This window comes from Melopsittacus undulatus, chromosome 13, assembly GCF_012275295.1.
Source record: "Melopsittacus undulatus isolate bMelUnd1 chromosome 13, bMelUnd1.mat.Z, whole genome shotgun sequence".
NCBI classification, from domain to species: Eukaryota; Metazoa; Chordata; class Aves; order Psittaciformes; family Psittaculidae; genus Melopsittacus; species Melopsittacus undulatus.
This window is the reverse complement of record NC_047539.1, coordinates 1796476-1824078: the sequence shown is the minus strand read 5'-3', so window position 1 is coordinate 1824078 and position 27603 is coordinate 1796476. Positions and strand designations below refer to the sequence as shown.

Here is a 27603-nt window from a genome sequence, read left to right as displayed (position 1 = left end):
ATGTGGTTTTGATTCATCTCTGTGTTGACATTGGCAAAGCGACCTGAATATGTAACGTATATTCACTGTCGCTGTGACTGTCATTTCAAAAGCAAGGTGACAGCTGCAGTCCAGCCAGAACCCCTCTTCAAGAGGGCATGTATATTTGCCTATATATTTAAATAGATATATGTTCAAATAGGTATATTTAAATAAACATGTTTAGATAAATATATGTAATAATATAGACTATAATAATATATATTTTATATTATATATATATAGACTTTTTAGTGTATTATAAAATGCATCTAACATAATAATATATATAAATAATTTGCATATATATATATTTACATAGATAAGTGTATAAAGACATAACCGTGTGCCCTGGGGCATCCAGGCTGCGCTCCGTCCGTGTCACCCCCGCTCGGCGCTGGATTACCGAGCCTGGGTGGAGGCGCTCGGCGCTCAGCTGGCCGGAAGCGCCGCAGCAGCGGCCGCCATGCGGGCTCCGGGGCCTTGCGCTGTGTGCGGAGCGGCCGGGGCGGGCAAGTACCGGTGTCCGCGCTGCACCGCGGCCTAGTGAGCACCGGGACCGGGGGGGGGGTCAGGGGAGCGGGTCCCTCCGTCGCTTACTGCCGCTTCTAACGTTGTCTCTCGCCCCGCAGCTGCTCCGTGCCGTGCTGCAGGACACACAGGGGTGAGTGACCGCGGGGCCGGGGGGGCCGCAGGCCGTACCGCTGTTAACGCCGTTCTCTCCCGCAGAGCGCTGCACACCGGAGCCGAAACGGGAGCAAGAGGCCTCTGCAGCGCTGCCCCCCCCGCCCGCCGACGGCCCCTGGTCGGTGGATGACATCCTGAGCGAAGACGATGAACGGGACCGCGTCCCGCTGCAGAAGCTGAAGCTCCTCGGTAACCTCGGGCGGTCAGACACGAACCGGGGGTTGGGGGACCCTCAGTACAGGGAGCTGCGGTGCTCCTGGTTCCCAGGAGCTCTGGGGAGCACTGCAGGTTATCCCGGTTGGGCACCTGGTTGTAGTCTTAAAGATGCAGATGTCAGGTCGCTGGTCGGTGTCTTTTTGAAAGCTCATTTTCAAAGCACAGATGATCTCAACCGAGTTTGTAACTGAGATTATAGATGTAACTGTTCATCTCTTTCTAAAGGGGAATCGGAAGAACTGAGAACCTTGCTGCTGAATCCACATCTCCGGCAGCTCCTGCTGACCCTCGATCAAGCGGAAGACAAAAGCTCCCTCATGAAGAAGTACATGCAGGAGCCGTTGTTCGTTGAGTTTGCAGACTGCTGCTTGGGAATTGTTGAGCCTCCAGAGAAGGAGAACGTGCTTCCTGAGTGAGCTACTTTGGGAACACTTTCCTTTCCTTGAGACTTTTGCCCTGTGACAGAGACCAGCAGCACCCATGCTGGTGTGGTGCAGTGTGCTGGGCACTTCCTCAAGGCTTGCTCATGCTTTGCTCACGGGTGTCAGTGCTCCAGTTTAAACAGGGACATGGTTGTATTGGACAGATTTTTAGATGCTAGGAATTAAACTTGATGGATGTGCTTTCTGATGGTACAAAACCACTGTCAACCCTGGGAAACATTGCTTTCCAATGGCAACGTTAAATATATTTGCATTTATTTTAATCCACAAACTAACACGAAGTGATTTTGTTAACTAAACCTTGTTGCATATGGTCAGGCACCTTTACAAGGTATTCAATGGTTTATTTAAAAGTGGTATTTACACAGGAGAGCTGAACACTTTCAAGGCTGATACAAGCAGCAAACAGGCGGTGTAGAGCATCTCTGGGCAAAACCCTGGCCCCGTGGCAGAGGCCATGCTGTTGACAAGGGAGTGCTAGAAATGCATGGCAGCTGGGAGGGTACATGTATTTTGGTTGTGTAGATAAAACCCAAATGTTCAATCTTGCTTTTCCCTGAGACATCTGCCTTTAGTGGTACAGTTGGCTGCTCCTCATTCTTCAGTCCCAGTCAGAAACATTATGTTAGTGACTCCCAACAGGAATCCAGCATGTATCAGAAATGTTTGCTCGTTCATTATCAGCCTCTTACTTCTCCCAGGTGGTGCCACAAATGTTCAGTTCAAGTATTTACTGCTTAAAGCATTTGATTTCTTTTAATTATGGTGAATATTCTCATAGTACTGATATTTAGTATGTGCGTGTGTATGAGAGGAGGAATTCCCCCCCCCCATTTTAAATTTGAAGCATATTATACATACAATGCCTTGATATAGAAAGCTCTGAGGTAGCAGCAGATATGGATGTTGAGTAATTCGAAAGCAGCAGCTTGCAGACAGCCCTTCCCTGAAGGAAAAAGTCCATTAAGATGGCCAAAAGCTATGTTGGAAGGAGGTTCTTTCTGTCCAGTAATATCTGGTTAAACCCAGTGATGGAGTAGGCATCCGTGTGGGGGCTGACATCTGCGTAATGCAGGGGGGACTTCTTACAGTGGAACTTGACAGAGCCCTGCAAGAAGAAGAGGAGAGGTCAGCTGATGTTCCTGCCCCATTTTGAGCTGTTTTTTCTGTTCAGACTAAGGAATGCTTCAGTGTATAGTGAATTAGTGAATAGGAATAGAGGAAGACCTCCACAGGAGTCCTAGTACAAATGGATTTAAGATAAATTATTATTACAGAGAGTACCAGTACTGTAATTTGAACCTAAATTAGCTTAAACTCTGAGGATTTGAGGAGTTAGTACTGAACTTAGTACTGCTGCTTCCTGCTTGTGACAGGCTGCATTCTTGTGCACATAATTTTATGTAACTTCAACAATTTATCAACAAAAGCCAAGCACAAGGTGATTTGTAACCAGAGTGTAATTTCTGAGAGAAGCCAGTGTGGGCTGTGGCTCGTTTGTAGTTAAGTGGTGTCTAAGACTATTCTGCATGTGCATAGGAGTTTAAATACTTGAGATTTGCTCCTCACTTTCTGCATGAAAACCTCTGTGTGAATCAGTCTGTGCAGTTACTTGTTAATAGAGAAGCACTGGGATTTTTTAATACACCCAGTGGCTTTTCCCCAAGCACATTCGTTTTCATGTGTTCACCTGTTGTGCAACTTGAATCCCCTAAGCAGAAAACCCAGTACATAATAGCAGAGCCTGTATTAGGATTCTGTGCTTTCCATGTCTAAAGCATAGCTTTGATCAGTTTGTTCCTGAGGCAGAGATGAGAGTTTTCATGCTTAGCTGAAAGTCTGAACTCAGACCCATGTCCAGCTTGACCCATGGTGTTAAAGTAATCCTTGTGTATCAAGGGCAGTGGGAGAAGATTTCAGTTGCTCTGCTCCATAGCAGAGTTCAGGTTCCTTCACTAATGGCAGCTTCATCATGCTGCTGACTCAAGTGCATGAGGTTTATTACCTGTGGGAGAGCTCTAATGGAGGTGATGCCACAGCCGAAGAAGCAGCTTTCCACCTTGTAGCAGTCATTCTCCTGAAGCACTTTGAGACATGCCAGCAAGGACAAGTCCCTCCGAGGCCCTGTTACAGTAACGGGTGCAGCAGCCAGGACAAGGCCAAGAGGCCAGAACTGAATTATTGCCTGCAGAGGCCAAGTTGTTTCCAAAGAGCAAGGTGGTTTGGCTGAGATCAGTGTAGGTCCAGGAACGGAGAACCCTTTTTCTTCACCCTCATCCAATTCTGCTGCTGCTAATGCAGCCATTTTTGCCTGATGAAGAGATGCAGAAAAATATTCTTGACCAAGATTCACAAACAACTTGAACATTTTAAACTGCAAAACTTAAGAGTCTAAAAGACAGGGCATCTTAAAGGGCAGGACACCCCCTGGGGTCTTCCCATTTCATGAAGGAAGGAACAAATTTATCCTGCAGTCTATGCTGCTACCCAGTAGAAGCAGTTGCGCAAGACCTGGCATCCATCTTCAGCTTGAGAACAGTGTTCTGAAGCAGTGACAGTACTGGTTTTGTGCAGTTCCCTGACAGAGGCAGAGTCTTTCTCAGACACTAAAAAGCCTCAGTCACTCAATTTCAATGTGTTCCTGTACCAATGTACTTACTTTCCATTTCCTCCAGCCACGCTTAATAACACGAGCAGCCCTGCGCATCCTTTGGAAGCGATTCTTGGCTAACCAGGAACGAACAGCTGAAGATTGAATTAAAAGAGACCTGAGTACAAAGAATCTCAGAAGCTCCTACACACAATGTAAGCAATGGCACTTCAGCTTTTCCATACTCAGTTACCAGAATCACTCTTGCCACTTCCAACACCCAGTGTAACTGGAAATGTTACTTGTTATGTTCAGCCACCTTACCAAATTACCTGCTTGGATGACAGTTGCAGACCATCTCTCCTTTGCTAGTTTCCTCTGTTTAAATCTTCTCCAGAAACACTGAATGCAAAATGCTTTCTCATTTAGCACCTCTGCTCTTCTAGCTTCCAGCTGCTCCAGCTGCAACAGGGGATATGAGCCTGCAGTTAGTACTTGGGGATGGAGTTGTGCTTACAAATCCTCCCTCTTCTACAGCCTCTTGGTGTTTGTTAGAAAACCACGTGCATGCATCAGTATCTTAAGACTGCTGGATTAGGGTTTAGAAGTGAGAGCACTTCATTGGTGCTTACTGGATAACATGTCAAATAGAAATATAAGTATCTGAGGCGGGGGAAGAGTGTTGTAGGAAAAAGTGGAGACTCCCAATTTCATAGTAGCAGCCAGCTTAAAGTTAGCTCCATTGAAAGGTGTTCTTTTATGGCTGCATCCTCCAGTATATAAACTTTGCAAACTGACTTGATCTCCTTCACCTCTTTTACAGAGAAGCTGCTTAAGCCTTCCAGAGTAAGTCTGTCAGCAGAAGCTAAGGAAAGCTGCAGCCTTTACTGGAGCTGGGAGGATGCTGACAACACTAAACATGAATGCAGCTCCTTGTCTGTTAGCGATAAGGCCACCTTTAAACAAAGTGCTTTTGATAGTTGGATTCTAATGGGTATTTGATTTAGTTTAATAATTGGAAGGAAAATGCCAAGCTGTGGTCACGCTGGCAATAGGAGTATTGCCTAACCCATGATGCTCTGTGCCAGAATCCCCATTACAGAAGTACACTCCGGAACTGTTAGCCAAGGCAATAGCACTCTTACCACAGAATTCGCCATAAATACTTTGGTTTTGCCGCAGTACACTGATGTGTTTTCTGCTCCATTCCCTGTCTGCTCAGCAGCACTTTGTCCAGTCACATTCTGAAGGATCTCAAACACCAGAGAGCGTGATGCTCTGGCATCATCTGCCACTGGAGTCTTGCCTGCAAATGGAGCATTGAAGAGAACGTGTCACGAAACTTGGGAATCAGGACTGAGTAATTGTCTTTACACTGAGATTTCTTGACCATCAAAAGGGGGGATACACCTACAAGAGAGGCGGAGGTGGTGGCTGCCACATCACTAGATCTAGCTGGGCTTATGGGAAGAATGTGACAGGGTAGTTTTCACCATGTGCTAGCAATGAGAAAGCCAGCACAGCGTGTTTTAATTAGGATGTAGTTTAGGTGCTGTCTTATTGCCTAACTTACAACCTATCCATAGGTAACAAATGTCAAGTCTCAAATGTAACAAATGGAGGGCTCAGCTGTTCTCACATTGTTTAAAGCCTCCTACATGGAAACATTAGAAAGCAACAGCAATGCAATTAAGAATAGAGTTGAGCAGCTCAGTCCTAAGAAAATCTGATGGAATAGCAAATCTCAAAGCTATTTGGAACACAACAAAAACAAGGAATTAAGACTCCTAGCCTTAAGGTACTGAAAGATGTGAAATGGAAAACAAATTCTATACAACTCTACAGCTTTCACAGGGCATCAGAAGCAGCTACAGGGGCATGTACTAAGCAGGATTTTATTGCAGCAATAAGAGGTTATTAAAACCATTTTGGGGACATAGCACACAATTCTTTGTTATGGGACAAACAGGTTAGCCAGATTAATCTGTTTGGAAATAGAGGTAGACTTAATTCAGACCTGTCTTTGAAAGAGATTGTGTTGTTCAAGGCAATGCTGCATGAGTTTCTGCATGCCCAGTGCCGGAACTTGATGGTCTTTGTATCTTTCCATCCTGGATACTGTTTGCTTTTCTGCTATAAATATTTCTAAGGAGATGAGAGCATTTTAATGTACTGAAAACAAATATAAGCAATTCTAGCTTACAGGAAGACATCTGGTGACTATGGTGGTGTTCACAGAGCTGGGCTGATAAAGGAATCAAAAGCTTATCCCCATGTTTAGGAAATGATTTTGCTTTGTTTGAAGATAAAAAGCACTAGTAACATATCACAGTGAGGCATTTCAGATAATGGGTTTGTAATTGAGGGGCAAGGATAGGGTGTGTAAGTCATTTTCCAGCCTGTACTTCATTACTTCATTCCATTTCTGCAAGGTGCATGGATTTCCAGCCATTTTACCTATCTGATACAGGCTGGTACTCACTGGTCCTGCTTCCCACATCTTCTGGTTACTAAACCCATTAGGTGAAGATAGGATTAATCTGGGAGAGAGAAGGGGGTTGCAGTAACTTTCAGTATCCATCTGAATTGCTCCTTTCAGGAATTCATACCAAAGATGTTACCTTGCAGACTGGATTGTGTTTTTTAAAGTCCATCCTCACTCTTGCTTATTAAAAAGAATCACATACAGGAGTTTGCAAAAGGTAGAAGCAGCAGCAGAATCCAGGTAAGGTAGAAGGTCAGAGCATTCGGCAAGAAAACAAGGTGGGGGAAAAGAGAAGGAAAGAGAAGGAATATAAGCAAAAAGGTAAGTGGTTTTCACATCTACTCAAGAACAAACTCCAAATTATATTGAGGGGACCCGAAACACCATTGTAACTGTACTTGTTCTTCCCAAGAGGAACACAAACAGATGAAAGATTCACACTTTTTAAGAGCCTGTTGTAAGCATCAGGCAAATTAGAAACTCAAGTTGGTGATAGATTAGAAAAATATCTTGAGAACAGTGGTGCCCTTAGTGGTGAATACAGTGATTGTGTCTGATCTATGCGATATCGAATTGGCACAGTGATCATTTTACTTGATGGCAGAGGGATTATCTAAAGAAACATACCATTTTGCTCAGCAGTATGATAGTTGCTTTTATCACAGCCTCTGTTTTTATTGGATCCATGTGATGGTCTCAGTATTTCATAGCGCTCAGTGAAACTCTGGAGAGGGATTCTGACAGACAAACATACAGTTAATCCTAGGCAAGTATCATTTGCTAGAGAGTAAACAACCGATCTGTTGAGGGTAAGATGGTGCAGAATAGCTTCAAAGATAGAATGCAAGTGCACTGATGCTTTTGTAGTCACCAACATGCAAGAAAGCATGGATTTCTGAAGGAATTCAGGGACTGCCTATTGCCCAGTAATGGTGACTTTTGACTGTAACAAAGAGTGGGTGGGAATTGTGCTTGTTCATGGTAACAGTGAGATTCACCCCATCGATCCTGAGCTGTCAAAAATGTAGTAGCTCGGGCCTCATTCTCTCTGTCCTCTGAATGTGGTCACAAAAGCCCAGCAAAGGCACTGGCTGCAATGAGCTGCTCAACTTGGAGAGGACTGCCTTTAGATGAATGCCATTTATCATTTTGTTTTAGTTGCTGAAAATGTCACTGTGAAGCCACATTCCATTAGAAAGTTTTAGTACATAATAGTCCACATCAAAACATCTCTTCCACAGCTTCTCAGACTGGAAAGGCACAGTGAGCTCTTGGACCAGGGGTGTGTTATAGACACATCTGGACTTTGTTAGTATTTAGTGTATTTTTAAGAATCCCATTGCTTTGAGTGCAAGTTGTGCTAGCACTGCTTTTTTAGACTGTTACTGCACTTCTGGACTTGCTGAATGAGCAGAGTTTCATAATCCAAAGTGCAGAACAGCAGTCCAGATTTGCAACGGATATTTTTGTCTCCAAAATGTGAAAGAGGTGCTCAAATTAGCTTAAATGCAAGCAGTGAGCAGAATATTTCAGACACCTTTGAAGGAATCAGCTTCAGAAAGAGAAACAATGCAAACTATTTGGATTTCCTGCTTATAAGATCCTCTGGAACACTAACATGTCACTAATTGCTATAGAAATGCATTATGGAGCACATTGCTCAAGAAGTTTGGACTTACCTAACAGGGAAGCCTGCTGCACTGATGGTGATGGCTTCAACAATTCCACACGCCTGAAGCTGGCTGAGAACCTGAGGCATAAATTGAGATGGGTTAGGTAACCACTGTGGAAGCTGCTGCTAAGGTCTGCCCAGGGTGTGCTCAACCCAAGCCATGTGCAGCTGAGCTCAGAGCCTGCCAGTAACACCCAGTGCAGGGTCAAGGCAGAGCTAACACAGTGAGACAGTCCTCATGTGCCCTCTCTTGCAGTACCCACACACCCTCCACACAATATGAAAAGCCAGTGCTGGTATTTTAATACTGCTTGCATGCCATCAGCAGATTCTTCAAGTGTTTAAAATGAAGCAGTACTACTCTAGCTGCTTGTCTTTGCGTCAGATGAGGTTCTCTAGTTATAGCTTCAGCATCTGCTGCTCTGCTCCCAAAGGCATTCTTGTTGGCTGATCTCATCTAACTTGTCCTAGACCAGACTCCAGGAGCAAGCAAAGTTTTGTTGTGGGCATTTACCATGAAGGTATCTGTGTGACCAGGACTGCTGAGCAGTCAGATCACCTTTACCTGTTTTGAGGGCTGAGATGGCAGCACCCTAAACAACTCAGGAGCACTCTGGTAGGAGAACTCATACAGCAATGAGTTAAGCTGCATCTGGAAGAGCTGTTGTGCTTACTAGTTCCATTTTAGACAAGCATCATCAGTGATTCTGAAAGGACATTTATCTTGGAAGCTCCAAAGGAGAAAAAGCTATTTTAAAATGTGCTGTGAGAAGAGCTTTGCAAGTAACTCAAGACCATGAAAGATCCAATGCAAAGCCCTACACAATGTCTCTGGGAAGCTTCTCATTGAACCTGTGAGGAAAGGCTTTTGAAAAGTTACCTCTTCTCTTTTAAAAGTCATTGCCTTGCAGTCGGCATTAGGCTTGATGCATCGGATATAATGTGGTGTGGTGCTATTCAGGATCTGCATGAGATGTTCGAGTGAACCCTGTAGAAAACAGATACAGGTTTAACCAGGGACTCCCCCTCCATGGGTAGTTGAGCTGATCAGAGCTCTGCTGTAAAAACCATGAAGCAGTACTTTGCAAGGCTGGCTTTACAGATGCAGCATTAGCAGAGCTCTGCCATAGGGGCAGCTTGAGCAAAAAAAATCACTCTCTGGGTTCCTCTGTAACATTGTGGATGGTAAATTCAGAAAGTTTCCAAAATTCTAGCAGGACATCAGCTGAAACTCAAGGAAGAGGCAGGAAGCAGCCTCACAAAGACAGATGCCCAACTGTTAAAGGTAAAATTGGAGTGAGTTAAACACAGAGAATATCAGAAATCTGAAGCTAGTTCTGGTTTACACTTGTTTTGTTTTAATAGTATTTACTGATCTTGGTCCAACTCTACTGTTTCCTCATCTAGTTATGAAGATAGCAGCAGAAAGCAGAATCTTCAATAGGGTGTACCTTGAACTTGGCCACCACTGTCACCACGGCTGCTCTGTTCTGGGATTTGATGTTATTTTGGTTCCTTTCTGTCACAGGAAATAATTTCTGAAGCAAAGGGTCCTTTGAATTCTGCAGAACCTGGACCAGTTCTGGTGCAATGGGGTCCTGCAAACGCAAACATCACTCATAAGGATGGGGACTTAGACAGAAACCTGCCACCTTTGAAAATGACTAAAAATCTGCATATCTAAGTGGAACAGTATTTCTGATGCCAGCTGTGATGGCTGTGGTTTCAAACCTGACTACATACATTCATTCACAGTCATGTTCAGGAACATTTAGCAAATATAGTTCAGTGTATGACTGCTCCTAACGTCGTCCTTGTACAACTGAAGTGAGCTGGAAGTCTCAGGACTAGTTTAATCCCTGCAGGACAGTCTGCAGCAGGTACTAGAAAGTCTTCCTTTTAATTAAGAGATGATATTTGATTGCATGACCTAATACCACTTGCTGTAATTGCTGGTAGTGTCAGAACTGACAAGGGACCCTCAATGTCTGCGGACTGTTTCACTTATTCCCTGATGGCACAATGAGGCCGCAAGCTGAATTTCCTGGTATAGCAGAACTTTCAGTAGTTGAGTCCATGCTCTTGTTGCTCATAAATTTACCTGAATGTGGGGGGAAGTGCTACATTTATGGAAGTGCTAATTTATGGTTATAGAAATGCCCTGATGTCACCAACTTTTCTGCTCTCTCAGGCATGGAAGAAGCTTTGGTGATACACGGTCCACTTAATGCTCAGCTGAAAGTTCTGCTGCCAAAGCATTTGCTGGTGCCACTGATAGTTCACTGAAAACCAGACCAAGAGTGTCACCCAGTTTTACGTGGCCTGAAGGATTTATTTCCGAATCAAGGAGGTATGTCTATCCAATAAGCATCACTGAATATACTTGTTGGAGGTGCTTTGGTTTAAATTGCCTTAGGTCTGTAAGGTTGATCTATTTTTAACAGCTCTTCCTGAAAATACCTACCTTATTTTTCTCCACCATTGCTGCCAACTGATAGCAGACTTTGCCAGCATAATGTGAAATAATAAAGTTAGGCTTCTTACTAAACTTGTTTCGACTTAAACATTGATTATGAGACAAGGCCTTCTCAATCCGAGTTTGAAAGAGGTCAGTGTTAGAGGATCTATTCAGACGGCACTCCTGCATGGCAAAGGACACAAAATTGCAACATCTCTTATTCATCATAAAGAACTGTCTTTAAAAGCTAAACCACTTTAACATCAGACATTTTACTTTTAGAGTTGCTTTGAGTATGCAAGCCCTGAAATACTGGGGAGAAAAACAACCCCCCAGAAATGTAACTGAGGCTTCATATTTGAATCAGAATATCCAGAAGAAAGGGAAAAAGACAACTTGGAATAGGAAGAAGCAGCACCACGATGCTTTTAAAAAATAAGCTCTGCAGAAATTCCATAGCTGACAAGCTTCCTTCTATAAAGGGTTTGTGTTTTCTTTGGTGGCATGGGATGGAAGGCAGGCAACTAGGACAAACACATTGCGGGTTTAGATCAACACTTACCTCATTCAGCAAAGAAAAAATGCTGAGAGGATTGCCCTCTATCAGATCAAGGCACTTCTGGTTATCCTGGTAGTTGATGAAAGACCACTGTAAGCCTTCAGCTGCATATTCTTCCTGCAGTAAGAGAAAGCCCAGTTATTCTGCAGCAGAGGGCACTAGAACCCAAGGAACTGGATGCCTTTTTGCAGTCTGATGCAGTTACTGTTTAACAAGTTAATCCCAGGCTCAGCCAGCTCATCCGAAACTCAGCTTGTGTTCAACAGCAGTCTTGAGGGGAAGAAAACAAAGGAGGATATTCTACCCCAGGTAGCTTTATCAAAGAGCACAGCATGGCTGCTTTCCAGAGTAAACAGAGGCTGCAGTCACACTAAGCCTCTCCTGGCTATACTGGGCTTTTCCCTGAAGGGCAAGGAACGTGTGGAACTCCTCCTTAGATTAGGACATAGCCCTAAACCAACCGTTGTGTGCCAGACTTTACTATGGAGCTGGGCATCATTTAACACAAAGCCTGATCCAAAAGGTAGTGCAGAAAGATATTGGTTGACATAATTCATGCAATATTTATGCTGAATTACAGAACAAACTGGCAGGAGTGTTTAACAAGCACAGGCTCTGGCCAGTTATTTTAGAAGTCTCCTGCCAAAAGCTTGCTCAGCACAGCCACTAATGGTGTTTAAGTGGTTTGGGATACAGTCAGGTCAAGAGAGGTAAAAGGGCAGACAGGGAATGATAGTATAAACAGCGGTCATGAATCAGTTACAAGGAAAGTAATTGTGTGCTTGAACTTGCTTTCCATCTTCACTGACCATTAACCCCTGGCATACTGGGGAAGATAGGCAGGAAAAAAAGGCTGGTTATATGAAAGCATTAATTAAGCTCAAAGAGCTACTTATCTCCTGAATAAACTGACAGAACTATGCCACGAGGCAGAAGGTGCCAGCATGTTGGTGCCATAAGGAAAGCAATTTCCCCAATTCCAGTTAATGGCTAAGAGCACTGTGGTAATGTATCTGTAATGTGGAGAAATCCAATGAGGACTGAAGTACATCTATTAGAGTAGCAGTCCAAGCAGGAACTCTGCAGCTTTCAGAGCACTCAGATGAGAAATGGAACAAACAGTGTGTGACCAGTTAGGCAAGTGACTGCAGTGTATTTAGGATGGTGCAAATACCTTCTCTACTGTGAAACAACCCAATCTGTGTACCTTCTCATTCAAACATAACAGCTGATGCACAGTGTGTTTTTGTCTTTCAAGGTACTGGCATGACAACTGGGTTTATGAAGCTGCTCTCCTATGGCAAAAGGCCACCATCAGGTACCACGTCCTGTTGATGATTAGATTACAAGGCTCTGTTGGGCTCTCTGCCTTCCCACTATGGTCAGGTCTGGAAGCTCCCCACCCATTTAGGTGCTTTATACTTGATGAAGAGGATTAACATGTTTATAAGCAGTAGCTTCCAAAAGACTCAACTTAGGTACACTTACCTCAAGAATTTAAAGTGTTCAGCTCTTTGAGGGAAAGCAAATGGTTTAAGAAGCCACAAAGCCAATGGAGCTGTGTAAGGGAACAGATTTCCAGTGCCCAGGGGGAAAGCTGTCTCATTCCATCAACTGGCCCACACTCTCTTTAACAAAACAATTGTTACTCACAACCTACTGATGTCTGTGGCATTACTTACTCAACTGAAGGCTGCAATCTGACTAGAGGCACAGGAATATAAGTAAAGAGACAAAATATGCTGTTTTAAAATTAGATATTTAACATTAGATCTTAGTGGAGTATTACCTGTTGTGCTTTCAGATAGTGAGCTACAAAGTGCTGCTGCAGTTTCTCGTTGGCGTAGTTAATACAAAGCTGTTCCAAGTTGTTTTCAGGGAAGGCTTCAAAACCGTAAACATCCAACAAACCTAGAAGGAATATGGGAAGACAGTGCATTTTGTTCTAGGAGTAGCTTGAAGGACTTATGGTTACTCAGTTAAACTAGGGTTGAATAACCATACCTATGAAGTTGGTCCACGCTGATGGATCTGCATAGATGCTTTCATTTATGACCAAAACGAGCCACTCAAACAATCTGCAGACATTGACAAACGGATTAGTTGGAAAGCCCTTGCTTACAACAATCAGAGTAGTATTCTTTTGCTGCTGTTTATACCAGTATCACATGGAAGAAACAAAACCCTGACATGCTGCTTGCTGACATGGAACAGCAGTTCTCTGAAGATCTCTCTAGGAGGTCTGCAGCTATGTCCTATCCATGAATGAATCAAGGGTGTGTTGAGAGGGGAAGGGAGGGTTATACCATTATTGAATCCAAGCAGAAATGCAGGGAGAGTCAATCTTTCTGGCCTCCCTACTCTCTCACAAAGTTGCATGGATTAGCACAGCAGCCTGACCTATGTGTCCTTACTTGGCATAAATCACTTTGGCAAGGCAGTCCCTCCTGGTCTCACACTCGGCTCTGGAGCATGGCTTCTTGAAGACCTGTTGTTGTTTTCCAGCAGTTATTGTTCGAATCCTTAGCGACTCCAGGAGCTCCTCAACAGGGATGTGCAGCAAAGCTCCAGCAGTCTTCACAGAGTCTTGTTTGGGGAAAAAATACATGGCAAGGTTATCTGGAGTGTCAAATGAATGCAGCCCCTTTAAGGTGATGGGAAGTCTAGAGACAGTACAGAAAAATGACACTTCCATGAGCTAGCCAACTGAAATGTGGATTTTGGATCTTTTTGTCCAAAGTTGGGAGAAAGTTTAGCGAGACTCGACTCATAATTTGGATGTACAGGACCTGTGGAGTTTCAGGTACTCTATTTGAAATTAAACGATAGTACCAAGAAGTCTGATGTTTGCTACACTGAAGCAGGCATTTTACTCTCTAGGTACGTCTTTGTTTTCACCTTTTTTTGAGCAGATACGTCTAAATCCAGATAGAGAAATCAATAATGACCAGAAAAAAACCAGGGATTTTGGGGATAATAGGGAAATACAGAAGAATGAGTATCTGCTAACAAAGCATTTAAGATCCTGCTAACCTGAGCTGTAGGCAAAACTATTTGAATATTAGGTAGTGTGACTTCAGAGTATGTGAGTTAACAGTAGGAAACGTCATTATTCAGGACAGTGTTTTATTTCTGAAGGAAAACTAGAACCACACGAGCAGAACAACCTGTGTCCTCCACTGCAATTTAACAGATTTGCTGTTACTAAGTGTTAACCATGAAAACTCCAAAGCTTCCATTTTACAAGCCCTGCTCTCCACTCTGGGTCAGATTTCTGGACGTCTTGTGATGTCAGTGTAAGATTGCAATCAGGAGTAACAGTTCTGCCAATAATCCTTCTGAAATGACTGTCTAATGTTGCAGCTGCGTTGCCCTATAAGGGAAGCATATTGTCTCTCAGAGCAGGGGAGCATTCAGTTTTTGTTTGTGCAGTACTATGAAACCATGATTTTGGGCTGCCTGTGACCTTGAGTCTCCTCCTATCAAGCAGAGAAGCACAGTAAATCCTTTCCGTCAGGCATCTGCACTAAGATAACAAGACTCTCTGGAGCCTGACATGCTTGTTGCCTCACCTTTGGTTTTGTCTTCTAGTTCACAAGGCTGAGATTCATCCACTGGATTAGAGAATTGAACGTTCCCAAGATGAAGAAGGCCTGAAAGTACCTGAAATATAATCATTCAGCTTTCTAAAACAGAGCTCTTAACCCTCCTTTAGTCCCATGAACAGGACAAATCAAAACACTTCCACACACACAAAAAGGCAAGTAGATTCCAAGCTTCTATGTTATTTCCTAAAGCTGCAATTACTGAAGGAAAACTAAAGTTCACAGGTGCAGGCTTTTAGCCAGGATCTAATATTTAGCTATGCAACCTAATGTGTAGGTGTAGACCCTCCAGTCAGCAGCACCAAACAAGCCATCCTCTGTACATTGATACAGATTTACTTCTGCAGAAACCCCACACTAGAGAGACATTCCAGACACCATTAGCAGCCTCATGGTGACCATGCTTTGTACCTGACCTTGAAAATATTGTTCTGTGTGGAGTGGTCAATGCCCAAGTGAAACATTGCATCTCTGGTCACCTCGAAGCAGTCCTCTGAAAAGCCAAACAAGTGCTGTTTAAGAGAAAGCCAGGCACACAAACACAGGCAAGCGCAACACTCCACACCACATCCAGGTTAGCTGGAATTGTGGAAGGAGATCAAGGAAGCCATATGTGCTTTTGGTAAACCCCACAGTATGAACTGGAGAACTAAGTCATTGACTTAATACTGACTCTCTGGGGCTCTGAAGTTAGGCAGCAGTTAGAAGCACATCCAAAGACAAGACAGTTTCTAAACACAGCCACAGAGAGATGCAAATTCATGAGGCCAGAAACTGCTTTTTTAAGCCAGATGAAAACTCTTAATAAGTGCAAGCTGAAACTTAAAAATAATCCCTTTAATGCAAGTGGCTTTGCAACGTCTGCTGCTGGCTGCCCAACCTGGGTCATGAGATTTAATAGGACAGACACATTTCTGCCTTCCTGCCTTTAAAGTCACAGCCGTTATTAATGGACAGTCTCTGGAATTAATCTTTACCATCTAAGTTCCTTTCAGAATTTGGCAGCCAACGATACTCAGCCCCTTCTGGAAGGTTCCATTCCAGCCTCTCCTCTGCAGTAGCACCTTTTGTGATCTGGAGACAGAAAACAAGGTAATGACTGAAATCTGCCTTTGGTATTTACAGCTCATAGACAATGAAGAATAACATGCTGGGAGCAGGATTTCATTTGGATACATGGCAGACAGGGAGGCTGTTAAATATGAAAAACTGATTTCATCCCCACTGTTTGTCAGAAACATCTGGCAAAATTAACTGAAGGCAAACCTGATAAAAAATATGGAAGTTTCTTTCATTGGGGGCCTGATAGGCAACTCTGGTCTTCTCCAAAAGGAAAGTCTGAATGGAAGCACTAGTCAGATGGTGACACCTAGAATGGGGGGAAATAGCAAAGATTTCAACAAAACTTCCTCACAGAATCCCATAGGTGATGTGTTATTATGATACTGACTGACTGTGAATGTTTTGCACTTCACCTTCAGTTTGGTGCAAGCCTAATATTGTATTTTATTCAGAGTTCTTAACTGCATCTCTGTTTTTCTGTTGTGCCCTTTTAGAGATCAGGGAGAGAGCTTGCAAGGAAAAAAAAGAAAGGATAATGTAAGCTGCTAGTAAACTGTAGTTTGTAGTTGCTGTAGTTGGAAAGCACCTTAAGATCATCCAGTTCCAATCCCCTGCCACGGGCAGGGAGGCCTCACACTAAACCATGGCACCCAAGGTTCTGTCCAGCCTGGACTTGAACACTGCCAGGGATGGAGCATTTACCACTCTCCGGACACCCTGTGCCAGTGCCTCACCACCCTTACAGTAAAGAACTTCTTCCTTATCTCCAACCTGAACTTTCCCTGTTTCAGTTTAAATCCATTACCCCTTGTCCTGTCACTACAGTCTCTGATAAAGAGTCCCTCCCCAGCATCCTGTAGTCCCCCTTCAGATACAGGAAGGCTGCAATGATGCAGACTTCAGAAGTAATAGGCTTGGACAGGATTTCAAGACAACAGATAAGGTTTTTACACAGTGATTGTTATTACCTGTCTAACTGAAGCTGGATATACTTTCCAAAACGGCTGCTGTTGTTATTCCGCAGGGTACATGCATTTCCTGTGAAATTGCCAATGACAGAGAATAATCAGAGTGGTTCCACTCTTCCATGTAGGACACACAGGTATTATGGGTGATTTGTACATAGCTCCAGTATTTGAAGAGTTTGACTTTTAAGGACCGGACCAAGAGGTAGTTTAGACTTAGCCACTACTACTTTCTGCTGTTAAAAAAAGCCTTATTTACCGAATGCTTCCATGACAGGGTTGGAATCCAACACTCTCTTCTCTATCCTTTCCACAGTTTCATTGCCTTTAGGGGAGATAACTGGAGCAGCAACAGAAGCATAGAACTTCATAAGGCAGCGAGATGTCCAAGTCTGCAAGAACGAGGTTTGATAACAGGTCTTTGCTGGTACCATGTTATTAGTTATGTCACTTAGTGAAACAGTGCTAGCTTATGTAAACACAGTATGCAGCTGGCAACGATGCTGAAGAGAGTGATTGGGTCAGTTCTACTCTAGTTCAGTGGAATCTTTTTGTGTATATACCTATGTGCAACAGACACATTTAAACACCATTGGCTGGAGTGCCTTGAGAATGGCAGTTTTATCAAGGCATACCCACCTAGAAACTCAGCTAGAATTAACAGGTAGTATCTTAAGATGAACTAAATATAAGTGGACTTTGAGTCATTAACACTCAGGAAATCCTTTTGTTCTCAGGCTTAAAAATATCCTCAATATCTTCCTGAATAGGGATGAACTGTTACAGAAGGGCTTAAGATCAGATCTGAACTCTCTGCTGCTTGTAAGTGCCTACACAGGGTTTGCTGAGACTCACACTAGCTCCCTAAGGGACTAGGCTGAGCAATTAACTCAGATGTGATCCTTGTTGAATCATTCAAATCCAGCCCTCCAAGAAATCACAAATGTCACCTAGAGAGCAGCCTATTTAACTGCTACAATCACTTAATGCTTTAGGCATATTTCAAACGAGCTGTGCTAGAACACACTGGCTACATGTTCTGTCAGGGGTTTTCTCTTCCTCTTTGCTTGTTTACTGAAATACTGCAACCTACAAATCATTGGCAAAGTTCAAAACTGAAGAGCAATGTCACAAAAATATCTGCTTACCTTCCCAGCACCACTTTCTCCACTTACAATTATAGACTGGTCTACAGGGGCTATCTGGCTTTGGACGTTTCGGTAGGTTTGCTCAGCCACTGCAAAGATGTGAGGTTTTAAATCCTGGCAGTAAAAGAGAATGTTCACATTTAAGAGAACCATAATTACACACTTCAACAGCACTGGACAGCAAAGGCCTTATCAAATTTATCTGAAAACAGGTAACAGAGCTCTTTTAATGGAACTCATATTCCACTAGACATGGGCTCATCCTTTAGGATTATTTTGCTCTTAGAGATTTTGTAGAACTTGACATCTGGGTTCTGCAGAGGGACAGTTATTTCAAATAGAAGGATTACCTGAGGATGAAGTGCAACATGGTACTCTCTCATAAGCTCTGGTGAATAGAGGTAGGAGACAGGCTGAAACGGATTTAAAGCCACCAGGCTGCAGCCAGCATTTGTATAAAACAAGTTTACTGTATATCTTGCTTGAAGACATTTCAGAACTGAAAGACACACCTTCTGTTAGCATCTTTTGCAAAGTGCATTCAACTCTTCCTGTGTCTGTTTGTAACAAAAATCTTCAGATTTGTTACCTATCAGGTTTAATAGAGAATGAGGTAATCAAGACTGATATAGAGCTAACATATATAACAATCTTTAAGAGTTGCCCTTAAGAGATCTGCTAACTATTCCATTCAATAAATCCTGTGCTTTTCTAAGGCTTCCTATAGTTCTAAAAAGCAAATCTGCTCACTTGCAGACAACCAGAGGCAAGAATTCCCCATCTGCACTGGGAACAGACTTTAGCTTCTCTTAACAGGATCATCCTTAAAAGTCTGGCAAGCAATTTACTTTTCAAAACCAATTTCATGGCTATATTTTGAATCAAAGTTAGAGCCTTGTTTTCCAATACGTTCTTATCCCACAAGGTCATGCAGGAGTCCTTCAAATGGCATTAAATCTCAACCACACCCTGGCTACCTGAACCAACAATATAAATGTGAGCTCTGCCTGCAGAGCTTGATAAGAGCACAGCCAAAGCTACAGTAAAAGTATTTGGGAAAAAAAGTAATTCAATCAAGCCAAATGTGTCTTTCTAAGGCTTTGAATAAGCTTTATTAGGCTTTGAGTCTTTAAGTACTGTGGTCATGATAGTATTAATGCAATGAGAACAGTAACTACCACATATTAGTAGCCACCAGGGAAAGTGACTCCTCAGGGAACGTGACTCTTTAGCCTGGCTGGCTGCTTACCTGTTGTAGTTGTCACCGGATTAACCTTTGTGAGGTCGTCAAAAAGATGCAGTTTCTCTTCATCACTGAGGAATGCTCTAACTTCTTCCTCAAACAATTCATTGAGGTCATTCTGGATAGCAAAATCTTCTTTTGGGCCATTTTTCTGGAGAGGATGTCAGATCAGCACCAGTCAAAGGCTGAATACAGCTGGATTTTCAACTCATCTACTACAGTTCTTCTACTGCTTCCATGTAACTGAAATTCAGTCTCAGCAGGAGTCATAACTTAGCATGTTGGAGATATCTTTCCTCCTGGTTGCCCTCCCCCTGCATCAATGGTTCCCATGGGGTGCTCTGTTTTTAGAAAGGTATTATCTAGCATACAAGAAATGGCAGGCTGGCAACACTGTAAACTGAATTCACTGCTGGCAATTCTGGCTGTAAGCAAAGGCACTCGGAAAGAATGCGTCCTTAGACTCACACTACCTGGTGCCTGCAATTGTGCAGGTTGTTCAGCAGACACAATGTTCTCAACTGGAATACTTCTAGGCCTGTGAATGTCATGCATTCAATGCAAACACTGCCTTAGGCAAAGGGAAGCAGGAAGGACTGGCTGTAGAGAGGCTAAAGTAGAGCTGAAAGCTGCTGTGGTCCAACAGAAATGCAGTTTTCCTAGCAGAGACTTTCGTTGTTAGAGCAGAGATTGAGGGCCCCAAGAATGAAATCAGAGTGCACACATTGAAGCCAGGGGACAGAAACAGTGGTGTTGTTAAGAGCTGGCCTGCATTAGGTGAAGATTTGTCCCCTTTGAATCACTTCAAGTATTTAAATCTCAGCCTCTGGGCTCTCATGTCCTTGACAATATTAGTTGGAAGGACACCTTTGTTGTACAAAGGTAATGGAAAACTTATCCAGAAGAAATACTTCAGGTCCTGTTTGTCATTTCTGGGAGAGAAGGAGAGGCTAGAAGGGAAAATGAAGAAGGAAAAAGATGCCAGTCCTGCTTTTTTGCATTTTAGATATTCCTTTTCTATTCCCCTTCTCCTTGCCAGAAAGCTCTCCAATCTAGCCCTCCTCATTTGTATTTGGTGGCACAAATCTGCAATTCTTTACAGGTTAACAAAGTCAATGAACAGAATCACCTTGTTTATACAGGAAAAGTGCTACATTTAGTTAGCAGCATTCCTACTACATGAGCTAAGCTAATAAAGGGGGACATATATTGTAAAACCCCTTTAACACATTACCAAAACCAAATTATCACATCTACAATAGTATACTTATTTAGGAGCATCATTATCTCTTGCAGACAGCATTTGTAGTTCATTTCCAGTCATACACAATTGTACACAGCAAAGGGAAAACAAAAGCTTAGCAACAGTTAGGCATTGCCAGCAAAGTGATTTCTGTTACTCTGCCTGCTGCTTTCACAGACAGCAGACATGTGCAATTATGAAATACTCCATGGACAGGATGAGCTTCTGCCAATTGCCCTTTTCTTCTGCCAGTTGCCCTTTTCACCCATGTATCACTGTATTACACTGGCACCAGCCAAGTCAAATCCATGGTGCAGCTGACATTGCAGGACCTGAGAAAGGGCACCCCTCTCAACACCACTTCATTTGAGAAGAGGTGGTGACTGCTGAGCCAAAAGTAAAACACAATGAAAACGGAAAGTACAACCACGTCTGATACCTACACTGCAGAGCTCAGGCGTCCACTAACGTCACTGAAAAGACAGCCTTAAGGATGGGCTTGAAACATGTATTAACACCTGCCCCATTAAAGCCAATGGCATAACAAAAATCACTCACTTGGTGCAATACAACTCAAAACCACACAGTCAATTCATGAGGCAGGAGTGAATATATGTTAGGAGTTACCTAATCCTGATTGCATGGAAACAAGCCAAGATTTCTTTCCTGACACTAGAATTTAATTAGCACATTCCTTTTACCTGCTTTGGCATCTTGTCCAGCCCTATGGATGGGAATGCTGGAGAGGGCCTTTACTGTAGAGTGTCTCATTCAAACCAGACTGAAGAATGCCTAAATAAAGAAATACAAAGGCATTTAGAACATGGACATGTCATTTTCTGCAGGCTTCCACAAGCAGAGCCCAAAGGCTTCAGACAGAAGTACTGATCCCAGTGGGGCTCAGGTAGTGCTGGAGCTAGAAAGCCTACCCACACTATCAGAGTAACAGTTGTACAGCCTACAAATAAAGCTTATTTGGAGGGAATAATACATCTTCCCTTGCATCAGGAGTGCTTTGTTTCTATCGAGTGAATAAAGCAAGGTTTCTTGCCATCAAATTGCAACTTTCTCTTTGTTAAATTCCTCCTGTTAGGACAAATGGAAGAGATTCATGGGTCAGACGGCGCTGGAGCAGCCAGTGCCCTTGGGAAAGGGAGTGCCTCAGAGGAGCTTTGTGCTGCAGCAGAAGCGAGATAGGCTTGCTGTCCTCTCCCTGTTCCCTCTGCAGCTCAGTGGGAGCCAACACAAGGTGAGTCAGGCTCAGCTCCGGTTTTCTGTGATAGGCACAGATTCCGGTCACACAGCCAGCGAGAATCCTGCCTTCTTCCAGCAGCTGAAGCTGCCATTACCAAGCTCCTATTCTAACGAGTCCTTTTATTCTATTCCATCCCCGTTCCATTCCCCGCTGGCATGAAAACACCATTGAGGACTACTCTGCCCCCCGACCTGAGGTGCACAGCGCTCAGGGTGCACACAACCACCAACCAACACCCTCCTTGCCTTAAAGCGTTCCCAACCTCGCTACGCTGCTGTTCCCCGGCACAAGCATCACTTACAGCGGGCGGCGGAGCTCTCGGTGCCAGCCGGACCCGCTCCCGGGGCACACGGTGCCTACCCCAGCCCCGCACCGAGCCAGCCTCCCACAGGCTTTGCCGGGCCGGGATCCGACGGTCGCCGGGCCTCAAGGTCCCTGCCGCCTGTGTGTGTCCTCCCACCGGGTCACTCGGCAGAGCCGGACCCCTCAGGGGCTGAAGGCCCCTCCAGGGCTCCGCTGAGGGCTCCTCCCGGTCAGGGCTCACTCACCGCGGGCCGAGGAGCAGGGCAGCGGTCACCGGGCGGAGCAGCGCGGCGGCCGGAGGAGGCGGAGCCGGAGCTGGGGCCGCGGTGAATCGGGCGCTGCGGAAGCGCAGGCTGCAGCTTCCCGTGGCGAAAGTGCGGCCGGGCGGCGCGGGCCGTGTTTACCTGCGGCCGGCAGCGGGGTGAGCGCGGCGGGGGCCGGAGGTCGGGCACACCGGGGTAAGCCGGGGCTGCTCTGTGGCCTCGGCCTGTGCCGGGGCAGCCGCGGGGTCGGTGGTGACCGGTGCTCCTACGGGCTGTGTCCCGCAGCCCGGGGCCGGTTAGAGCCGGAGAAACCCCCGAGGAACGCGGCAGAGCCGGCTTCCTTCTGGCATTTAACAGGGGAGCCTGGTGGGGGTCACAGTGGGGCTGGCACTTGTGTCACTTGATAGCTGCTGCCGTTGTCACCCACTGTGCAGGCCCAGAGCTTCAGCGGGGTCACGGGTTTACATCCCTGTTTCGTTTACACTGTAGAGAACACGACTGTGTTCTACAGAGCAGGGCATACAGGAAGAGCAGTCACAGTTCAACAGAGCATTTGGGGTTTAGAGATCCTCAGCAAAACCATGTTAAGGGTCTTGTATTGCTGGGCCTTGCAGGGGCCTGGTGGCTGCTCGCTGTCACCAGCCACCACTAAGGCTCAGCGTTTTGCTTTACCTTGTTCTTCTAACTGAAGAGCAGCTGAAAACCAGATGATTTGTGATTATCAGTGCTTATTTTAATGAACTGGAACACAAGGTGCATGTTGGTGAGGTTCGAAGCTCCCTGTTTGACAAAACTAACTCAGGTTTATGCTTGTGTTTTCAGGAAAAGCAAGAAGAATGTCCCAAAAGCATCTGAAAGAAGCTTTTATCAGGGACTTAAATGGAACCAGCTTGCTGGAAATTTCTATAGGTTTGTCTCTAGCCCCACTGTGCCTGCTCAGCAGAGGACTCCTCTTGATTTTGTATTGCCTGCACTATGGGAAACCTCTAAGTTCCAGGACATACAGCCTGCTGCTGGACTTCCTTGTGCTGGTGTCTCCTCTCCTGTTCTCCTGCACAGTCTTGTCTCCAGTCATCTTTCTCATACCAGTTATCATTGCAGCCTTCTGTGCTGGAATATTTTCCAGAATATACAGCCGAAGAAAGCAGGAGCCCAGGGTGGCTCTTAGGCAAATGGTGAAAGACTTCCAGAAGATGTCCTTGGATCCAGAATACATTCCAGCAATAACCGTCTTCCGCGTTTATATCAACATCTTGACATCAATCAGCATTTTAGCAGTGGATTTCCCACAGTATCCCCGGCGATATGCCAAAACTGAGACCTATGGAACGGGAATTATGGATTTTGGGGTTGGAGCTTTTGTTTTTGGGAATGCACTTGTTTGTTCTGAAGTTAGACAGAAGTCTCCTGTCACACAACCAAAGTTTTCCAGTGTGGCCAGGCAGTTCTCATCCATTTGGCCGCTGATTTTCCTTGGTGTTGGGAGACTGCTCAGTGTTAAATCCATAGACTACCATGAACATACTTCAGAGTATGGAGTGCACTGGAATTTTTTCTTTACCTTAGCATTTGTGAGGCTTGCAGCATCTCTGCTTTTGTCTGTATTCCCAAAATATAAGTCTTGGATTGTTGCTGTAAATCTCGCTGTGCTTTATCAGCTTATTCTGAACACTACCTCTCTGAAGATGTTCATCTTGCACGGCAGCAACGGCAGAGACACGAGGGTCGGCTTTTTAAATGCCAACAGGGAAGGGCTGCTCTCTCTTTTTGGGTATTTAGCTATATACATGGCGAGTGTCCAGGTGGGACTATGGCTGCTGACACGCAGGAGCTCGGTGAGAGGCTGGGCTGAGGCAGTGTGTCTCTTACTGCTCACAGTTCTTGTGCTCTTCCTCTTCCTTCACGTCTCACAAGTGTACGTGGAGCCCGTGTCCCGTCGGATGGCCAATCTCTCCTACTGCCTATGGGTGGTTGCTCACTGCCTGATGTTCTTTATCTGCTTAGTGGTGACTGATCTCGCATTGGTGTTCACAAAGCTGCTTGTAAGGGGGTCCAGCGTGCCCTGTTGCTGGGATGTTGTACAGCCCCCCAGTACCAGTAAAAAGCATGAACTGGAGGCTGTGCCTGTCCGAAGGGAAGGCAAGCACATGTGCCTGATCAGTGCTATCAATAAAAATCAGTTACTGTTCTTCTTGCTAGCAAATGTTATGACTGGTGCTGTGAATATTCTTATAGATACAATCCACAGCAAGACAGTGTTTACATTATGTATACTACACCTGTATATGTTTTTTAACTGTTTAGTTATGTATATAATGCATGCCAAAAATATAGTGTTCAAGTTTTGGTGATTCCACTCTGTCTTCAGTGGACTAGTTGAACTTTGTTTGCTGTAGTTGGAGGATGGTATTTAAAGGGGAAAATTGGTACTTTTTCTGTACTTATTGCAGTAAGTTATAATTTAGTACAGCTTTTTATGGTTTAGCATTGATTAGTTTTCAATGGTTTGCTTTACAAAACACGTACAGTCAATGCTGTTACCTGCTGGAGCTGGTACACATTTTCCTGAACACCTAGGCTTTGAGATTGTTTGTCAGATACTCCTGCTGCTCCTGTAGGAACTCATGCAGAAAAGTAACATTGCATTTACGGGTAGTGAACGGTGAAGTGCTGGTGGAACAAGGTAGCAATGTGTAGAGTAGAAAGCAGATAAGAAGTAGAAAAATGAGTAATTATAGACTTACCTGTGTCAGGATTTACCTATTTGAGGCCCTTGCATAAGAAACAGCTAAGAATAATTCTTTATATGAAATGTATTCAGTAAGTGGATACTTAAAGCTGTTTTGGCCTCAGTCCTGCAAAGATTTATGCATGTGCTTGACTTTGATAGCAGTAATTGTATGTGGAATGTTAATCCTATACGGAAATCTAAGTGAGCCTTTGAAGTAAAGCTGAACTTTATTTTCATACTCACTGATGACCATAAACAAAGAGCTCAGGTAAAGTGTGATGCTCCAAAGGATAAACTCAACTGCGGACGAATTCATAAAGCAGTTGTTGGAATTTGATACTAAGAGCAGCACAGCCTTTTGTAAGAAAGTACAAAGATCCAAAACTAATTCACCCCAGCCTGCATACCAGCATGTTGTGACAGCTCATCTTTAGGAACACTGTAAACTATGGTCTTCAGCTCTACTTTGAAAGTACTCAAAGGCCCACCTACTTGTCTATAAAATCATTTTAAGCAGCAGCTCATTTAGTACTGTGTCTTGACAGCTGAGATGTCTTCAAGTGGGAACATTCTGTATTAATTTTTATTAGCAAACACAGTATGCAAATGGAAGCAGCGTGATGCAGTGGGGCAGGGTACCAGCAGATGTGCTCAGTTTCTGTCACAGCATCCTCTTTGTTCACTTTCCAAGTGTGACAGTTCCTCCTGACCTTGTTAAGTTGTAAGAGAAATACATTTAAAGATTGTGAGGAATTTCATGTGAGATAGAAATACTTAAGAAGTAGAATACAGGTGATAGTTGGTGATGTGTAATGTCAGTGGAGTTCCAAGCAGTGCACATGGGGCTGCATTTTGTATTTCTCGTTGTCGATCGAATGTGATGAATCATAAAACCCATGGAGATTAAGCTTCTAAATCAGATTCCTTAAGGCAGACGTGCTGTGGAATAATCTGAAATTTATGAGGTTCTCTTAGCTGCTGGCCAATGGAAAGGTTAAGTCTGAGGATTGCAGGCTGTGGCCATGCTGATTTCATGCTTGTTTACATCCAAATTATAGCCATAGAGTCTTCAGAATGAAAGAAAACCAGCCTGTATTATCCTGGGGATAAATGCAATCAGTTGCCAACAATGTCTTATAAACAACTGTCACGGTTTATAGAAGTTTTCTGGTAACTTGTGTATGTATTGATTTAGAACAGTTCCTAGCCTTGCTAGGGAACAAGGGTCTCCAGCGTGAGCTGAACGGCACAATGCACTCGTGCAGAACTACTCATGGATATTAATCTTGAAGCCCAAGACCTGCAGTGAGTTCTGCCTGTGAGCACACGTCTATCAATGTGATTCAGAATGAAGGCATTAATTGGGTGTGACAAAGCAGAGCTGTGTCTGGACAAGCAGCAAACTACATACCAACTCCAGTTTGTGAAGCAGAGATGACGTGGGAGGTCTGTGGTGTCTGCACCGAGCCCTGTTAGCTCCACACACACAGTAGGGTGCTAGGCACCCGCTCCAGGGCTGGAGCTGTAGTTTGCAGCCCCAAACCAAGCAGACTGTGGTGCACAAGTGACCAGAAGAGTGGGGACAACCTGTGCAGTGCTACAGTACCTCATCTTGAGGCTGTCTGCTGCTTTGAAAGCCGTATAAAGTAAGTTGTTCACCACTGACTTAATGAGAGGCAATTAATTCTCACTGCTTATTGTCGATAACAAACATGGCAAGCTCTGCCCTGAAGCAGCCATAGTTATTAATGCTGTTTAAACTATGGATACAGATGATTAACCATGCCTCTGAAAGAAGCAAGAAGCACAAGCACACATTCTTTGATCACCAAGTCTACAAGCAAATGGCACTGTAATGGGTTGGGAGAGATGTGAGAGAAGTTAATGTTGTGGTACTGCTGTAGACACTTTCTCCACATGCACCTTGATAGCTGTTAGCTCAGTGGTTGGTAGGAACAAGAACACTGCATTTCATTTGGCTTTGGGGTGTGTTTAGAGGAGTAAGATCAAAGATACATTGTACAGATCAAAGATACATTTAAAAAATCAGAAACTTTTATTTAGCTATTACATAATTAGTACAAGTTTAAGATACTTCAACTAGTACAAATAAAAGGGTTCAACTATAGCATGGCACCGACTTTGGGAACAATAGGAAAGCAGAGGACTGCGGAAACAAATTGTTTTGTCTTTGCTGCCATAATTCCACCATGTGATTTTGTGTAGGGCTGCAGGATAGAAAAAATATGGCAGGAGAGTAGAGCTGATGACATTTATCCTTAACCTTGTTATTTGTTACCCATTAGTAGCTTCTTACCAAATTTGACTGTTTTAAGGGTCAGCTCAGTAGCAGTCTCCCTTTCCAACCCATCTCTTTTAAAGTCCAATGTTACAAGAACCTCAAGCTGTATCCTATTTCAAAGCTGCTATGTCCTAAAGAACAGGTATTTCTTCCAGGAGAGAGGGGCATGCAAATGCACGGCAGGAAGGGGCTGGCTGCTGTGTACTGGTTTTGTAGGTGCAAGCTGCATCTTCCAGCAACAGAGTAAAACCAACCTGAAATGTAATGGTACTTCTCAGGTGGAGTTTACCGGTGTGTACCCTGAGAATACAACATCTGTGGCATGGGTTGATGTGATCCAACCACACTCTGGGAG

The 27603-nt window shown here is 44.1% G+C and overlaps 3 protein-coding genes across 4 annotated transcripts; 2 read left to right on the top strand and 1 right to left on the bottom strand.

The window, feature by feature from the left end:
* The first annotated feature begins 443 nt into the window (after positions 1 to 443).
* ZNHIT3 (zinc finger HIT-type containing 3) lies at positions 444 to 1635 on the top strand. The gene is made up of 4 exons (XM_005154332.3): positions 444 to 564; positions 651 to 682; positions 748 to 894; positions 1147 to 1635. The coding sequence occupies exons 1-4, from the start codon at positions 485 to 487 to the stop codon at positions 1335 to 1337; spliced, it is 450 nt and encodes a 149-aa protein (XP_005154389.2). The 5' UTR covers positions 444 to 484; the 3' UTR covers positions 1338 to 1635.
* Positions 1636 to 1661: 26 nt separating this feature from the next.
* MYO19 (myosin XIX) lies at positions 1662 to 22258 on the bottom strand. The gene is made up of 25 exons (XM_034068827.1): positions 22198 to 22258; positions 21096 to 21186; positions 19158 to 19302; positions 18259 to 18407; positions 17909 to 18022; positions 17020 to 17152; positions 16764 to 16833; positions 16000 to 16102; positions 15711 to 15807; positions 15150 to 15226; positions 14701 to 14791; positions 13543 to 13714; positions 13133 to 13206; positions 12918 to 13039; positions 11132 to 11245; positions 10576 to 10752; positions 9563 to 9709; positions 8992 to 9099; positions 8119 to 8189; positions 7067 to 7176; positions 5100 to 5260; positions 4287 to 4416; positions 4024 to 4109; positions 3370 to 3675; positions 1662 to 2472 (listed from the first exon to the last, which is right to left on the bottom strand). Exons 2-25 carry the CDS (start codon positions 21105 to 21107, stop codon positions 2344 to 2346), a joined length of 2898 nt encoding a protein of 965 aa, XP_033924718.1. The 5' UTR covers positions 21108 to 21186; positions 22198 to 22258; the 3' UTR covers positions 1662 to 2343.
* Positions 22259 to 22356: 98 nt separating this feature from the next.
* Positions 22357 to 24571, top strand: PIGW (phosphatidylinositol glycan anchor biosynthesis class W). 2 transcript variants are annotated; one of them, XM_034068891.1, is made up of 2 exons: positions 22357 to 22373; positions 23038 to 24571. In XM_034068891.1, the coding sequence occupies exon 2, from the start codon at positions 23052 to 23054 to the stop codon at positions 24564 to 24566; it is 1515 nt and encodes a 504-aa protein (XP_033924782.1). In that variant the 5' UTR covers positions 22357 to 22373; positions 23038 to 23051; the 3' UTR covers positions 24567 to 24571. The 2 variants fall into 2 exon arrangements, with proteins under 2 accessions (XP_033924782.1, XP_033924781.1); XM_034068890.1 differs by having other exon boundaries at positions 22361 to 22410.
* The last annotated feature ends 3032 nt before the right edge of the window (positions 24572 to 27603 follow it).

Bases quoted from the DNA above. Each gene is read 5' to 3' on its own strand.
- ZNHIT3 (XM_005154332.3), top strand. From the start codon at position 485: ATGCGGGCTCCGGGGCCTTGCGCTGTGTGCGGAGCGGCCGGGGCGGGC. The intron at 565-650 runs GTGAGCACCGGG...CTCGCCCCGCAG, and splicing joins CCGCGCTGCACCGCGGCCTA to CTGCTCCGTGCCGTGCTGCA. The intron at 895-1,146 runs GTAACCTCGGGC...CTCTTTCTAAAG, and splicing joins GCAGAAGCTGAAGCTCCTCG to GGGAATCGGAAGAACTGAGA.
- MYO19 (XM_034068827.1), bottom strand. The intron at 18,023-18,258 runs GTAATCCTTCTA...TTTTACTGCCAG, and splicing joins ATGTTGCACTTCATCCTCAG to GATTTAAAACCTCACATCTT. The intron at 7,177-8,118 runs GTAAGTCCAAAC...TTTGTCTGTCAG, and splicing joins GCAGCAGGCTTCCCTGTTAG to AATCCCTCTCCAGAGTTTCA.
- PIGW (XM_034068891.1), top strand. From the start codon at position 23,052: ATGTCCCAAAAGCATCTGAAAGAAGCTTTTATCAGGGACTTAAATGGA.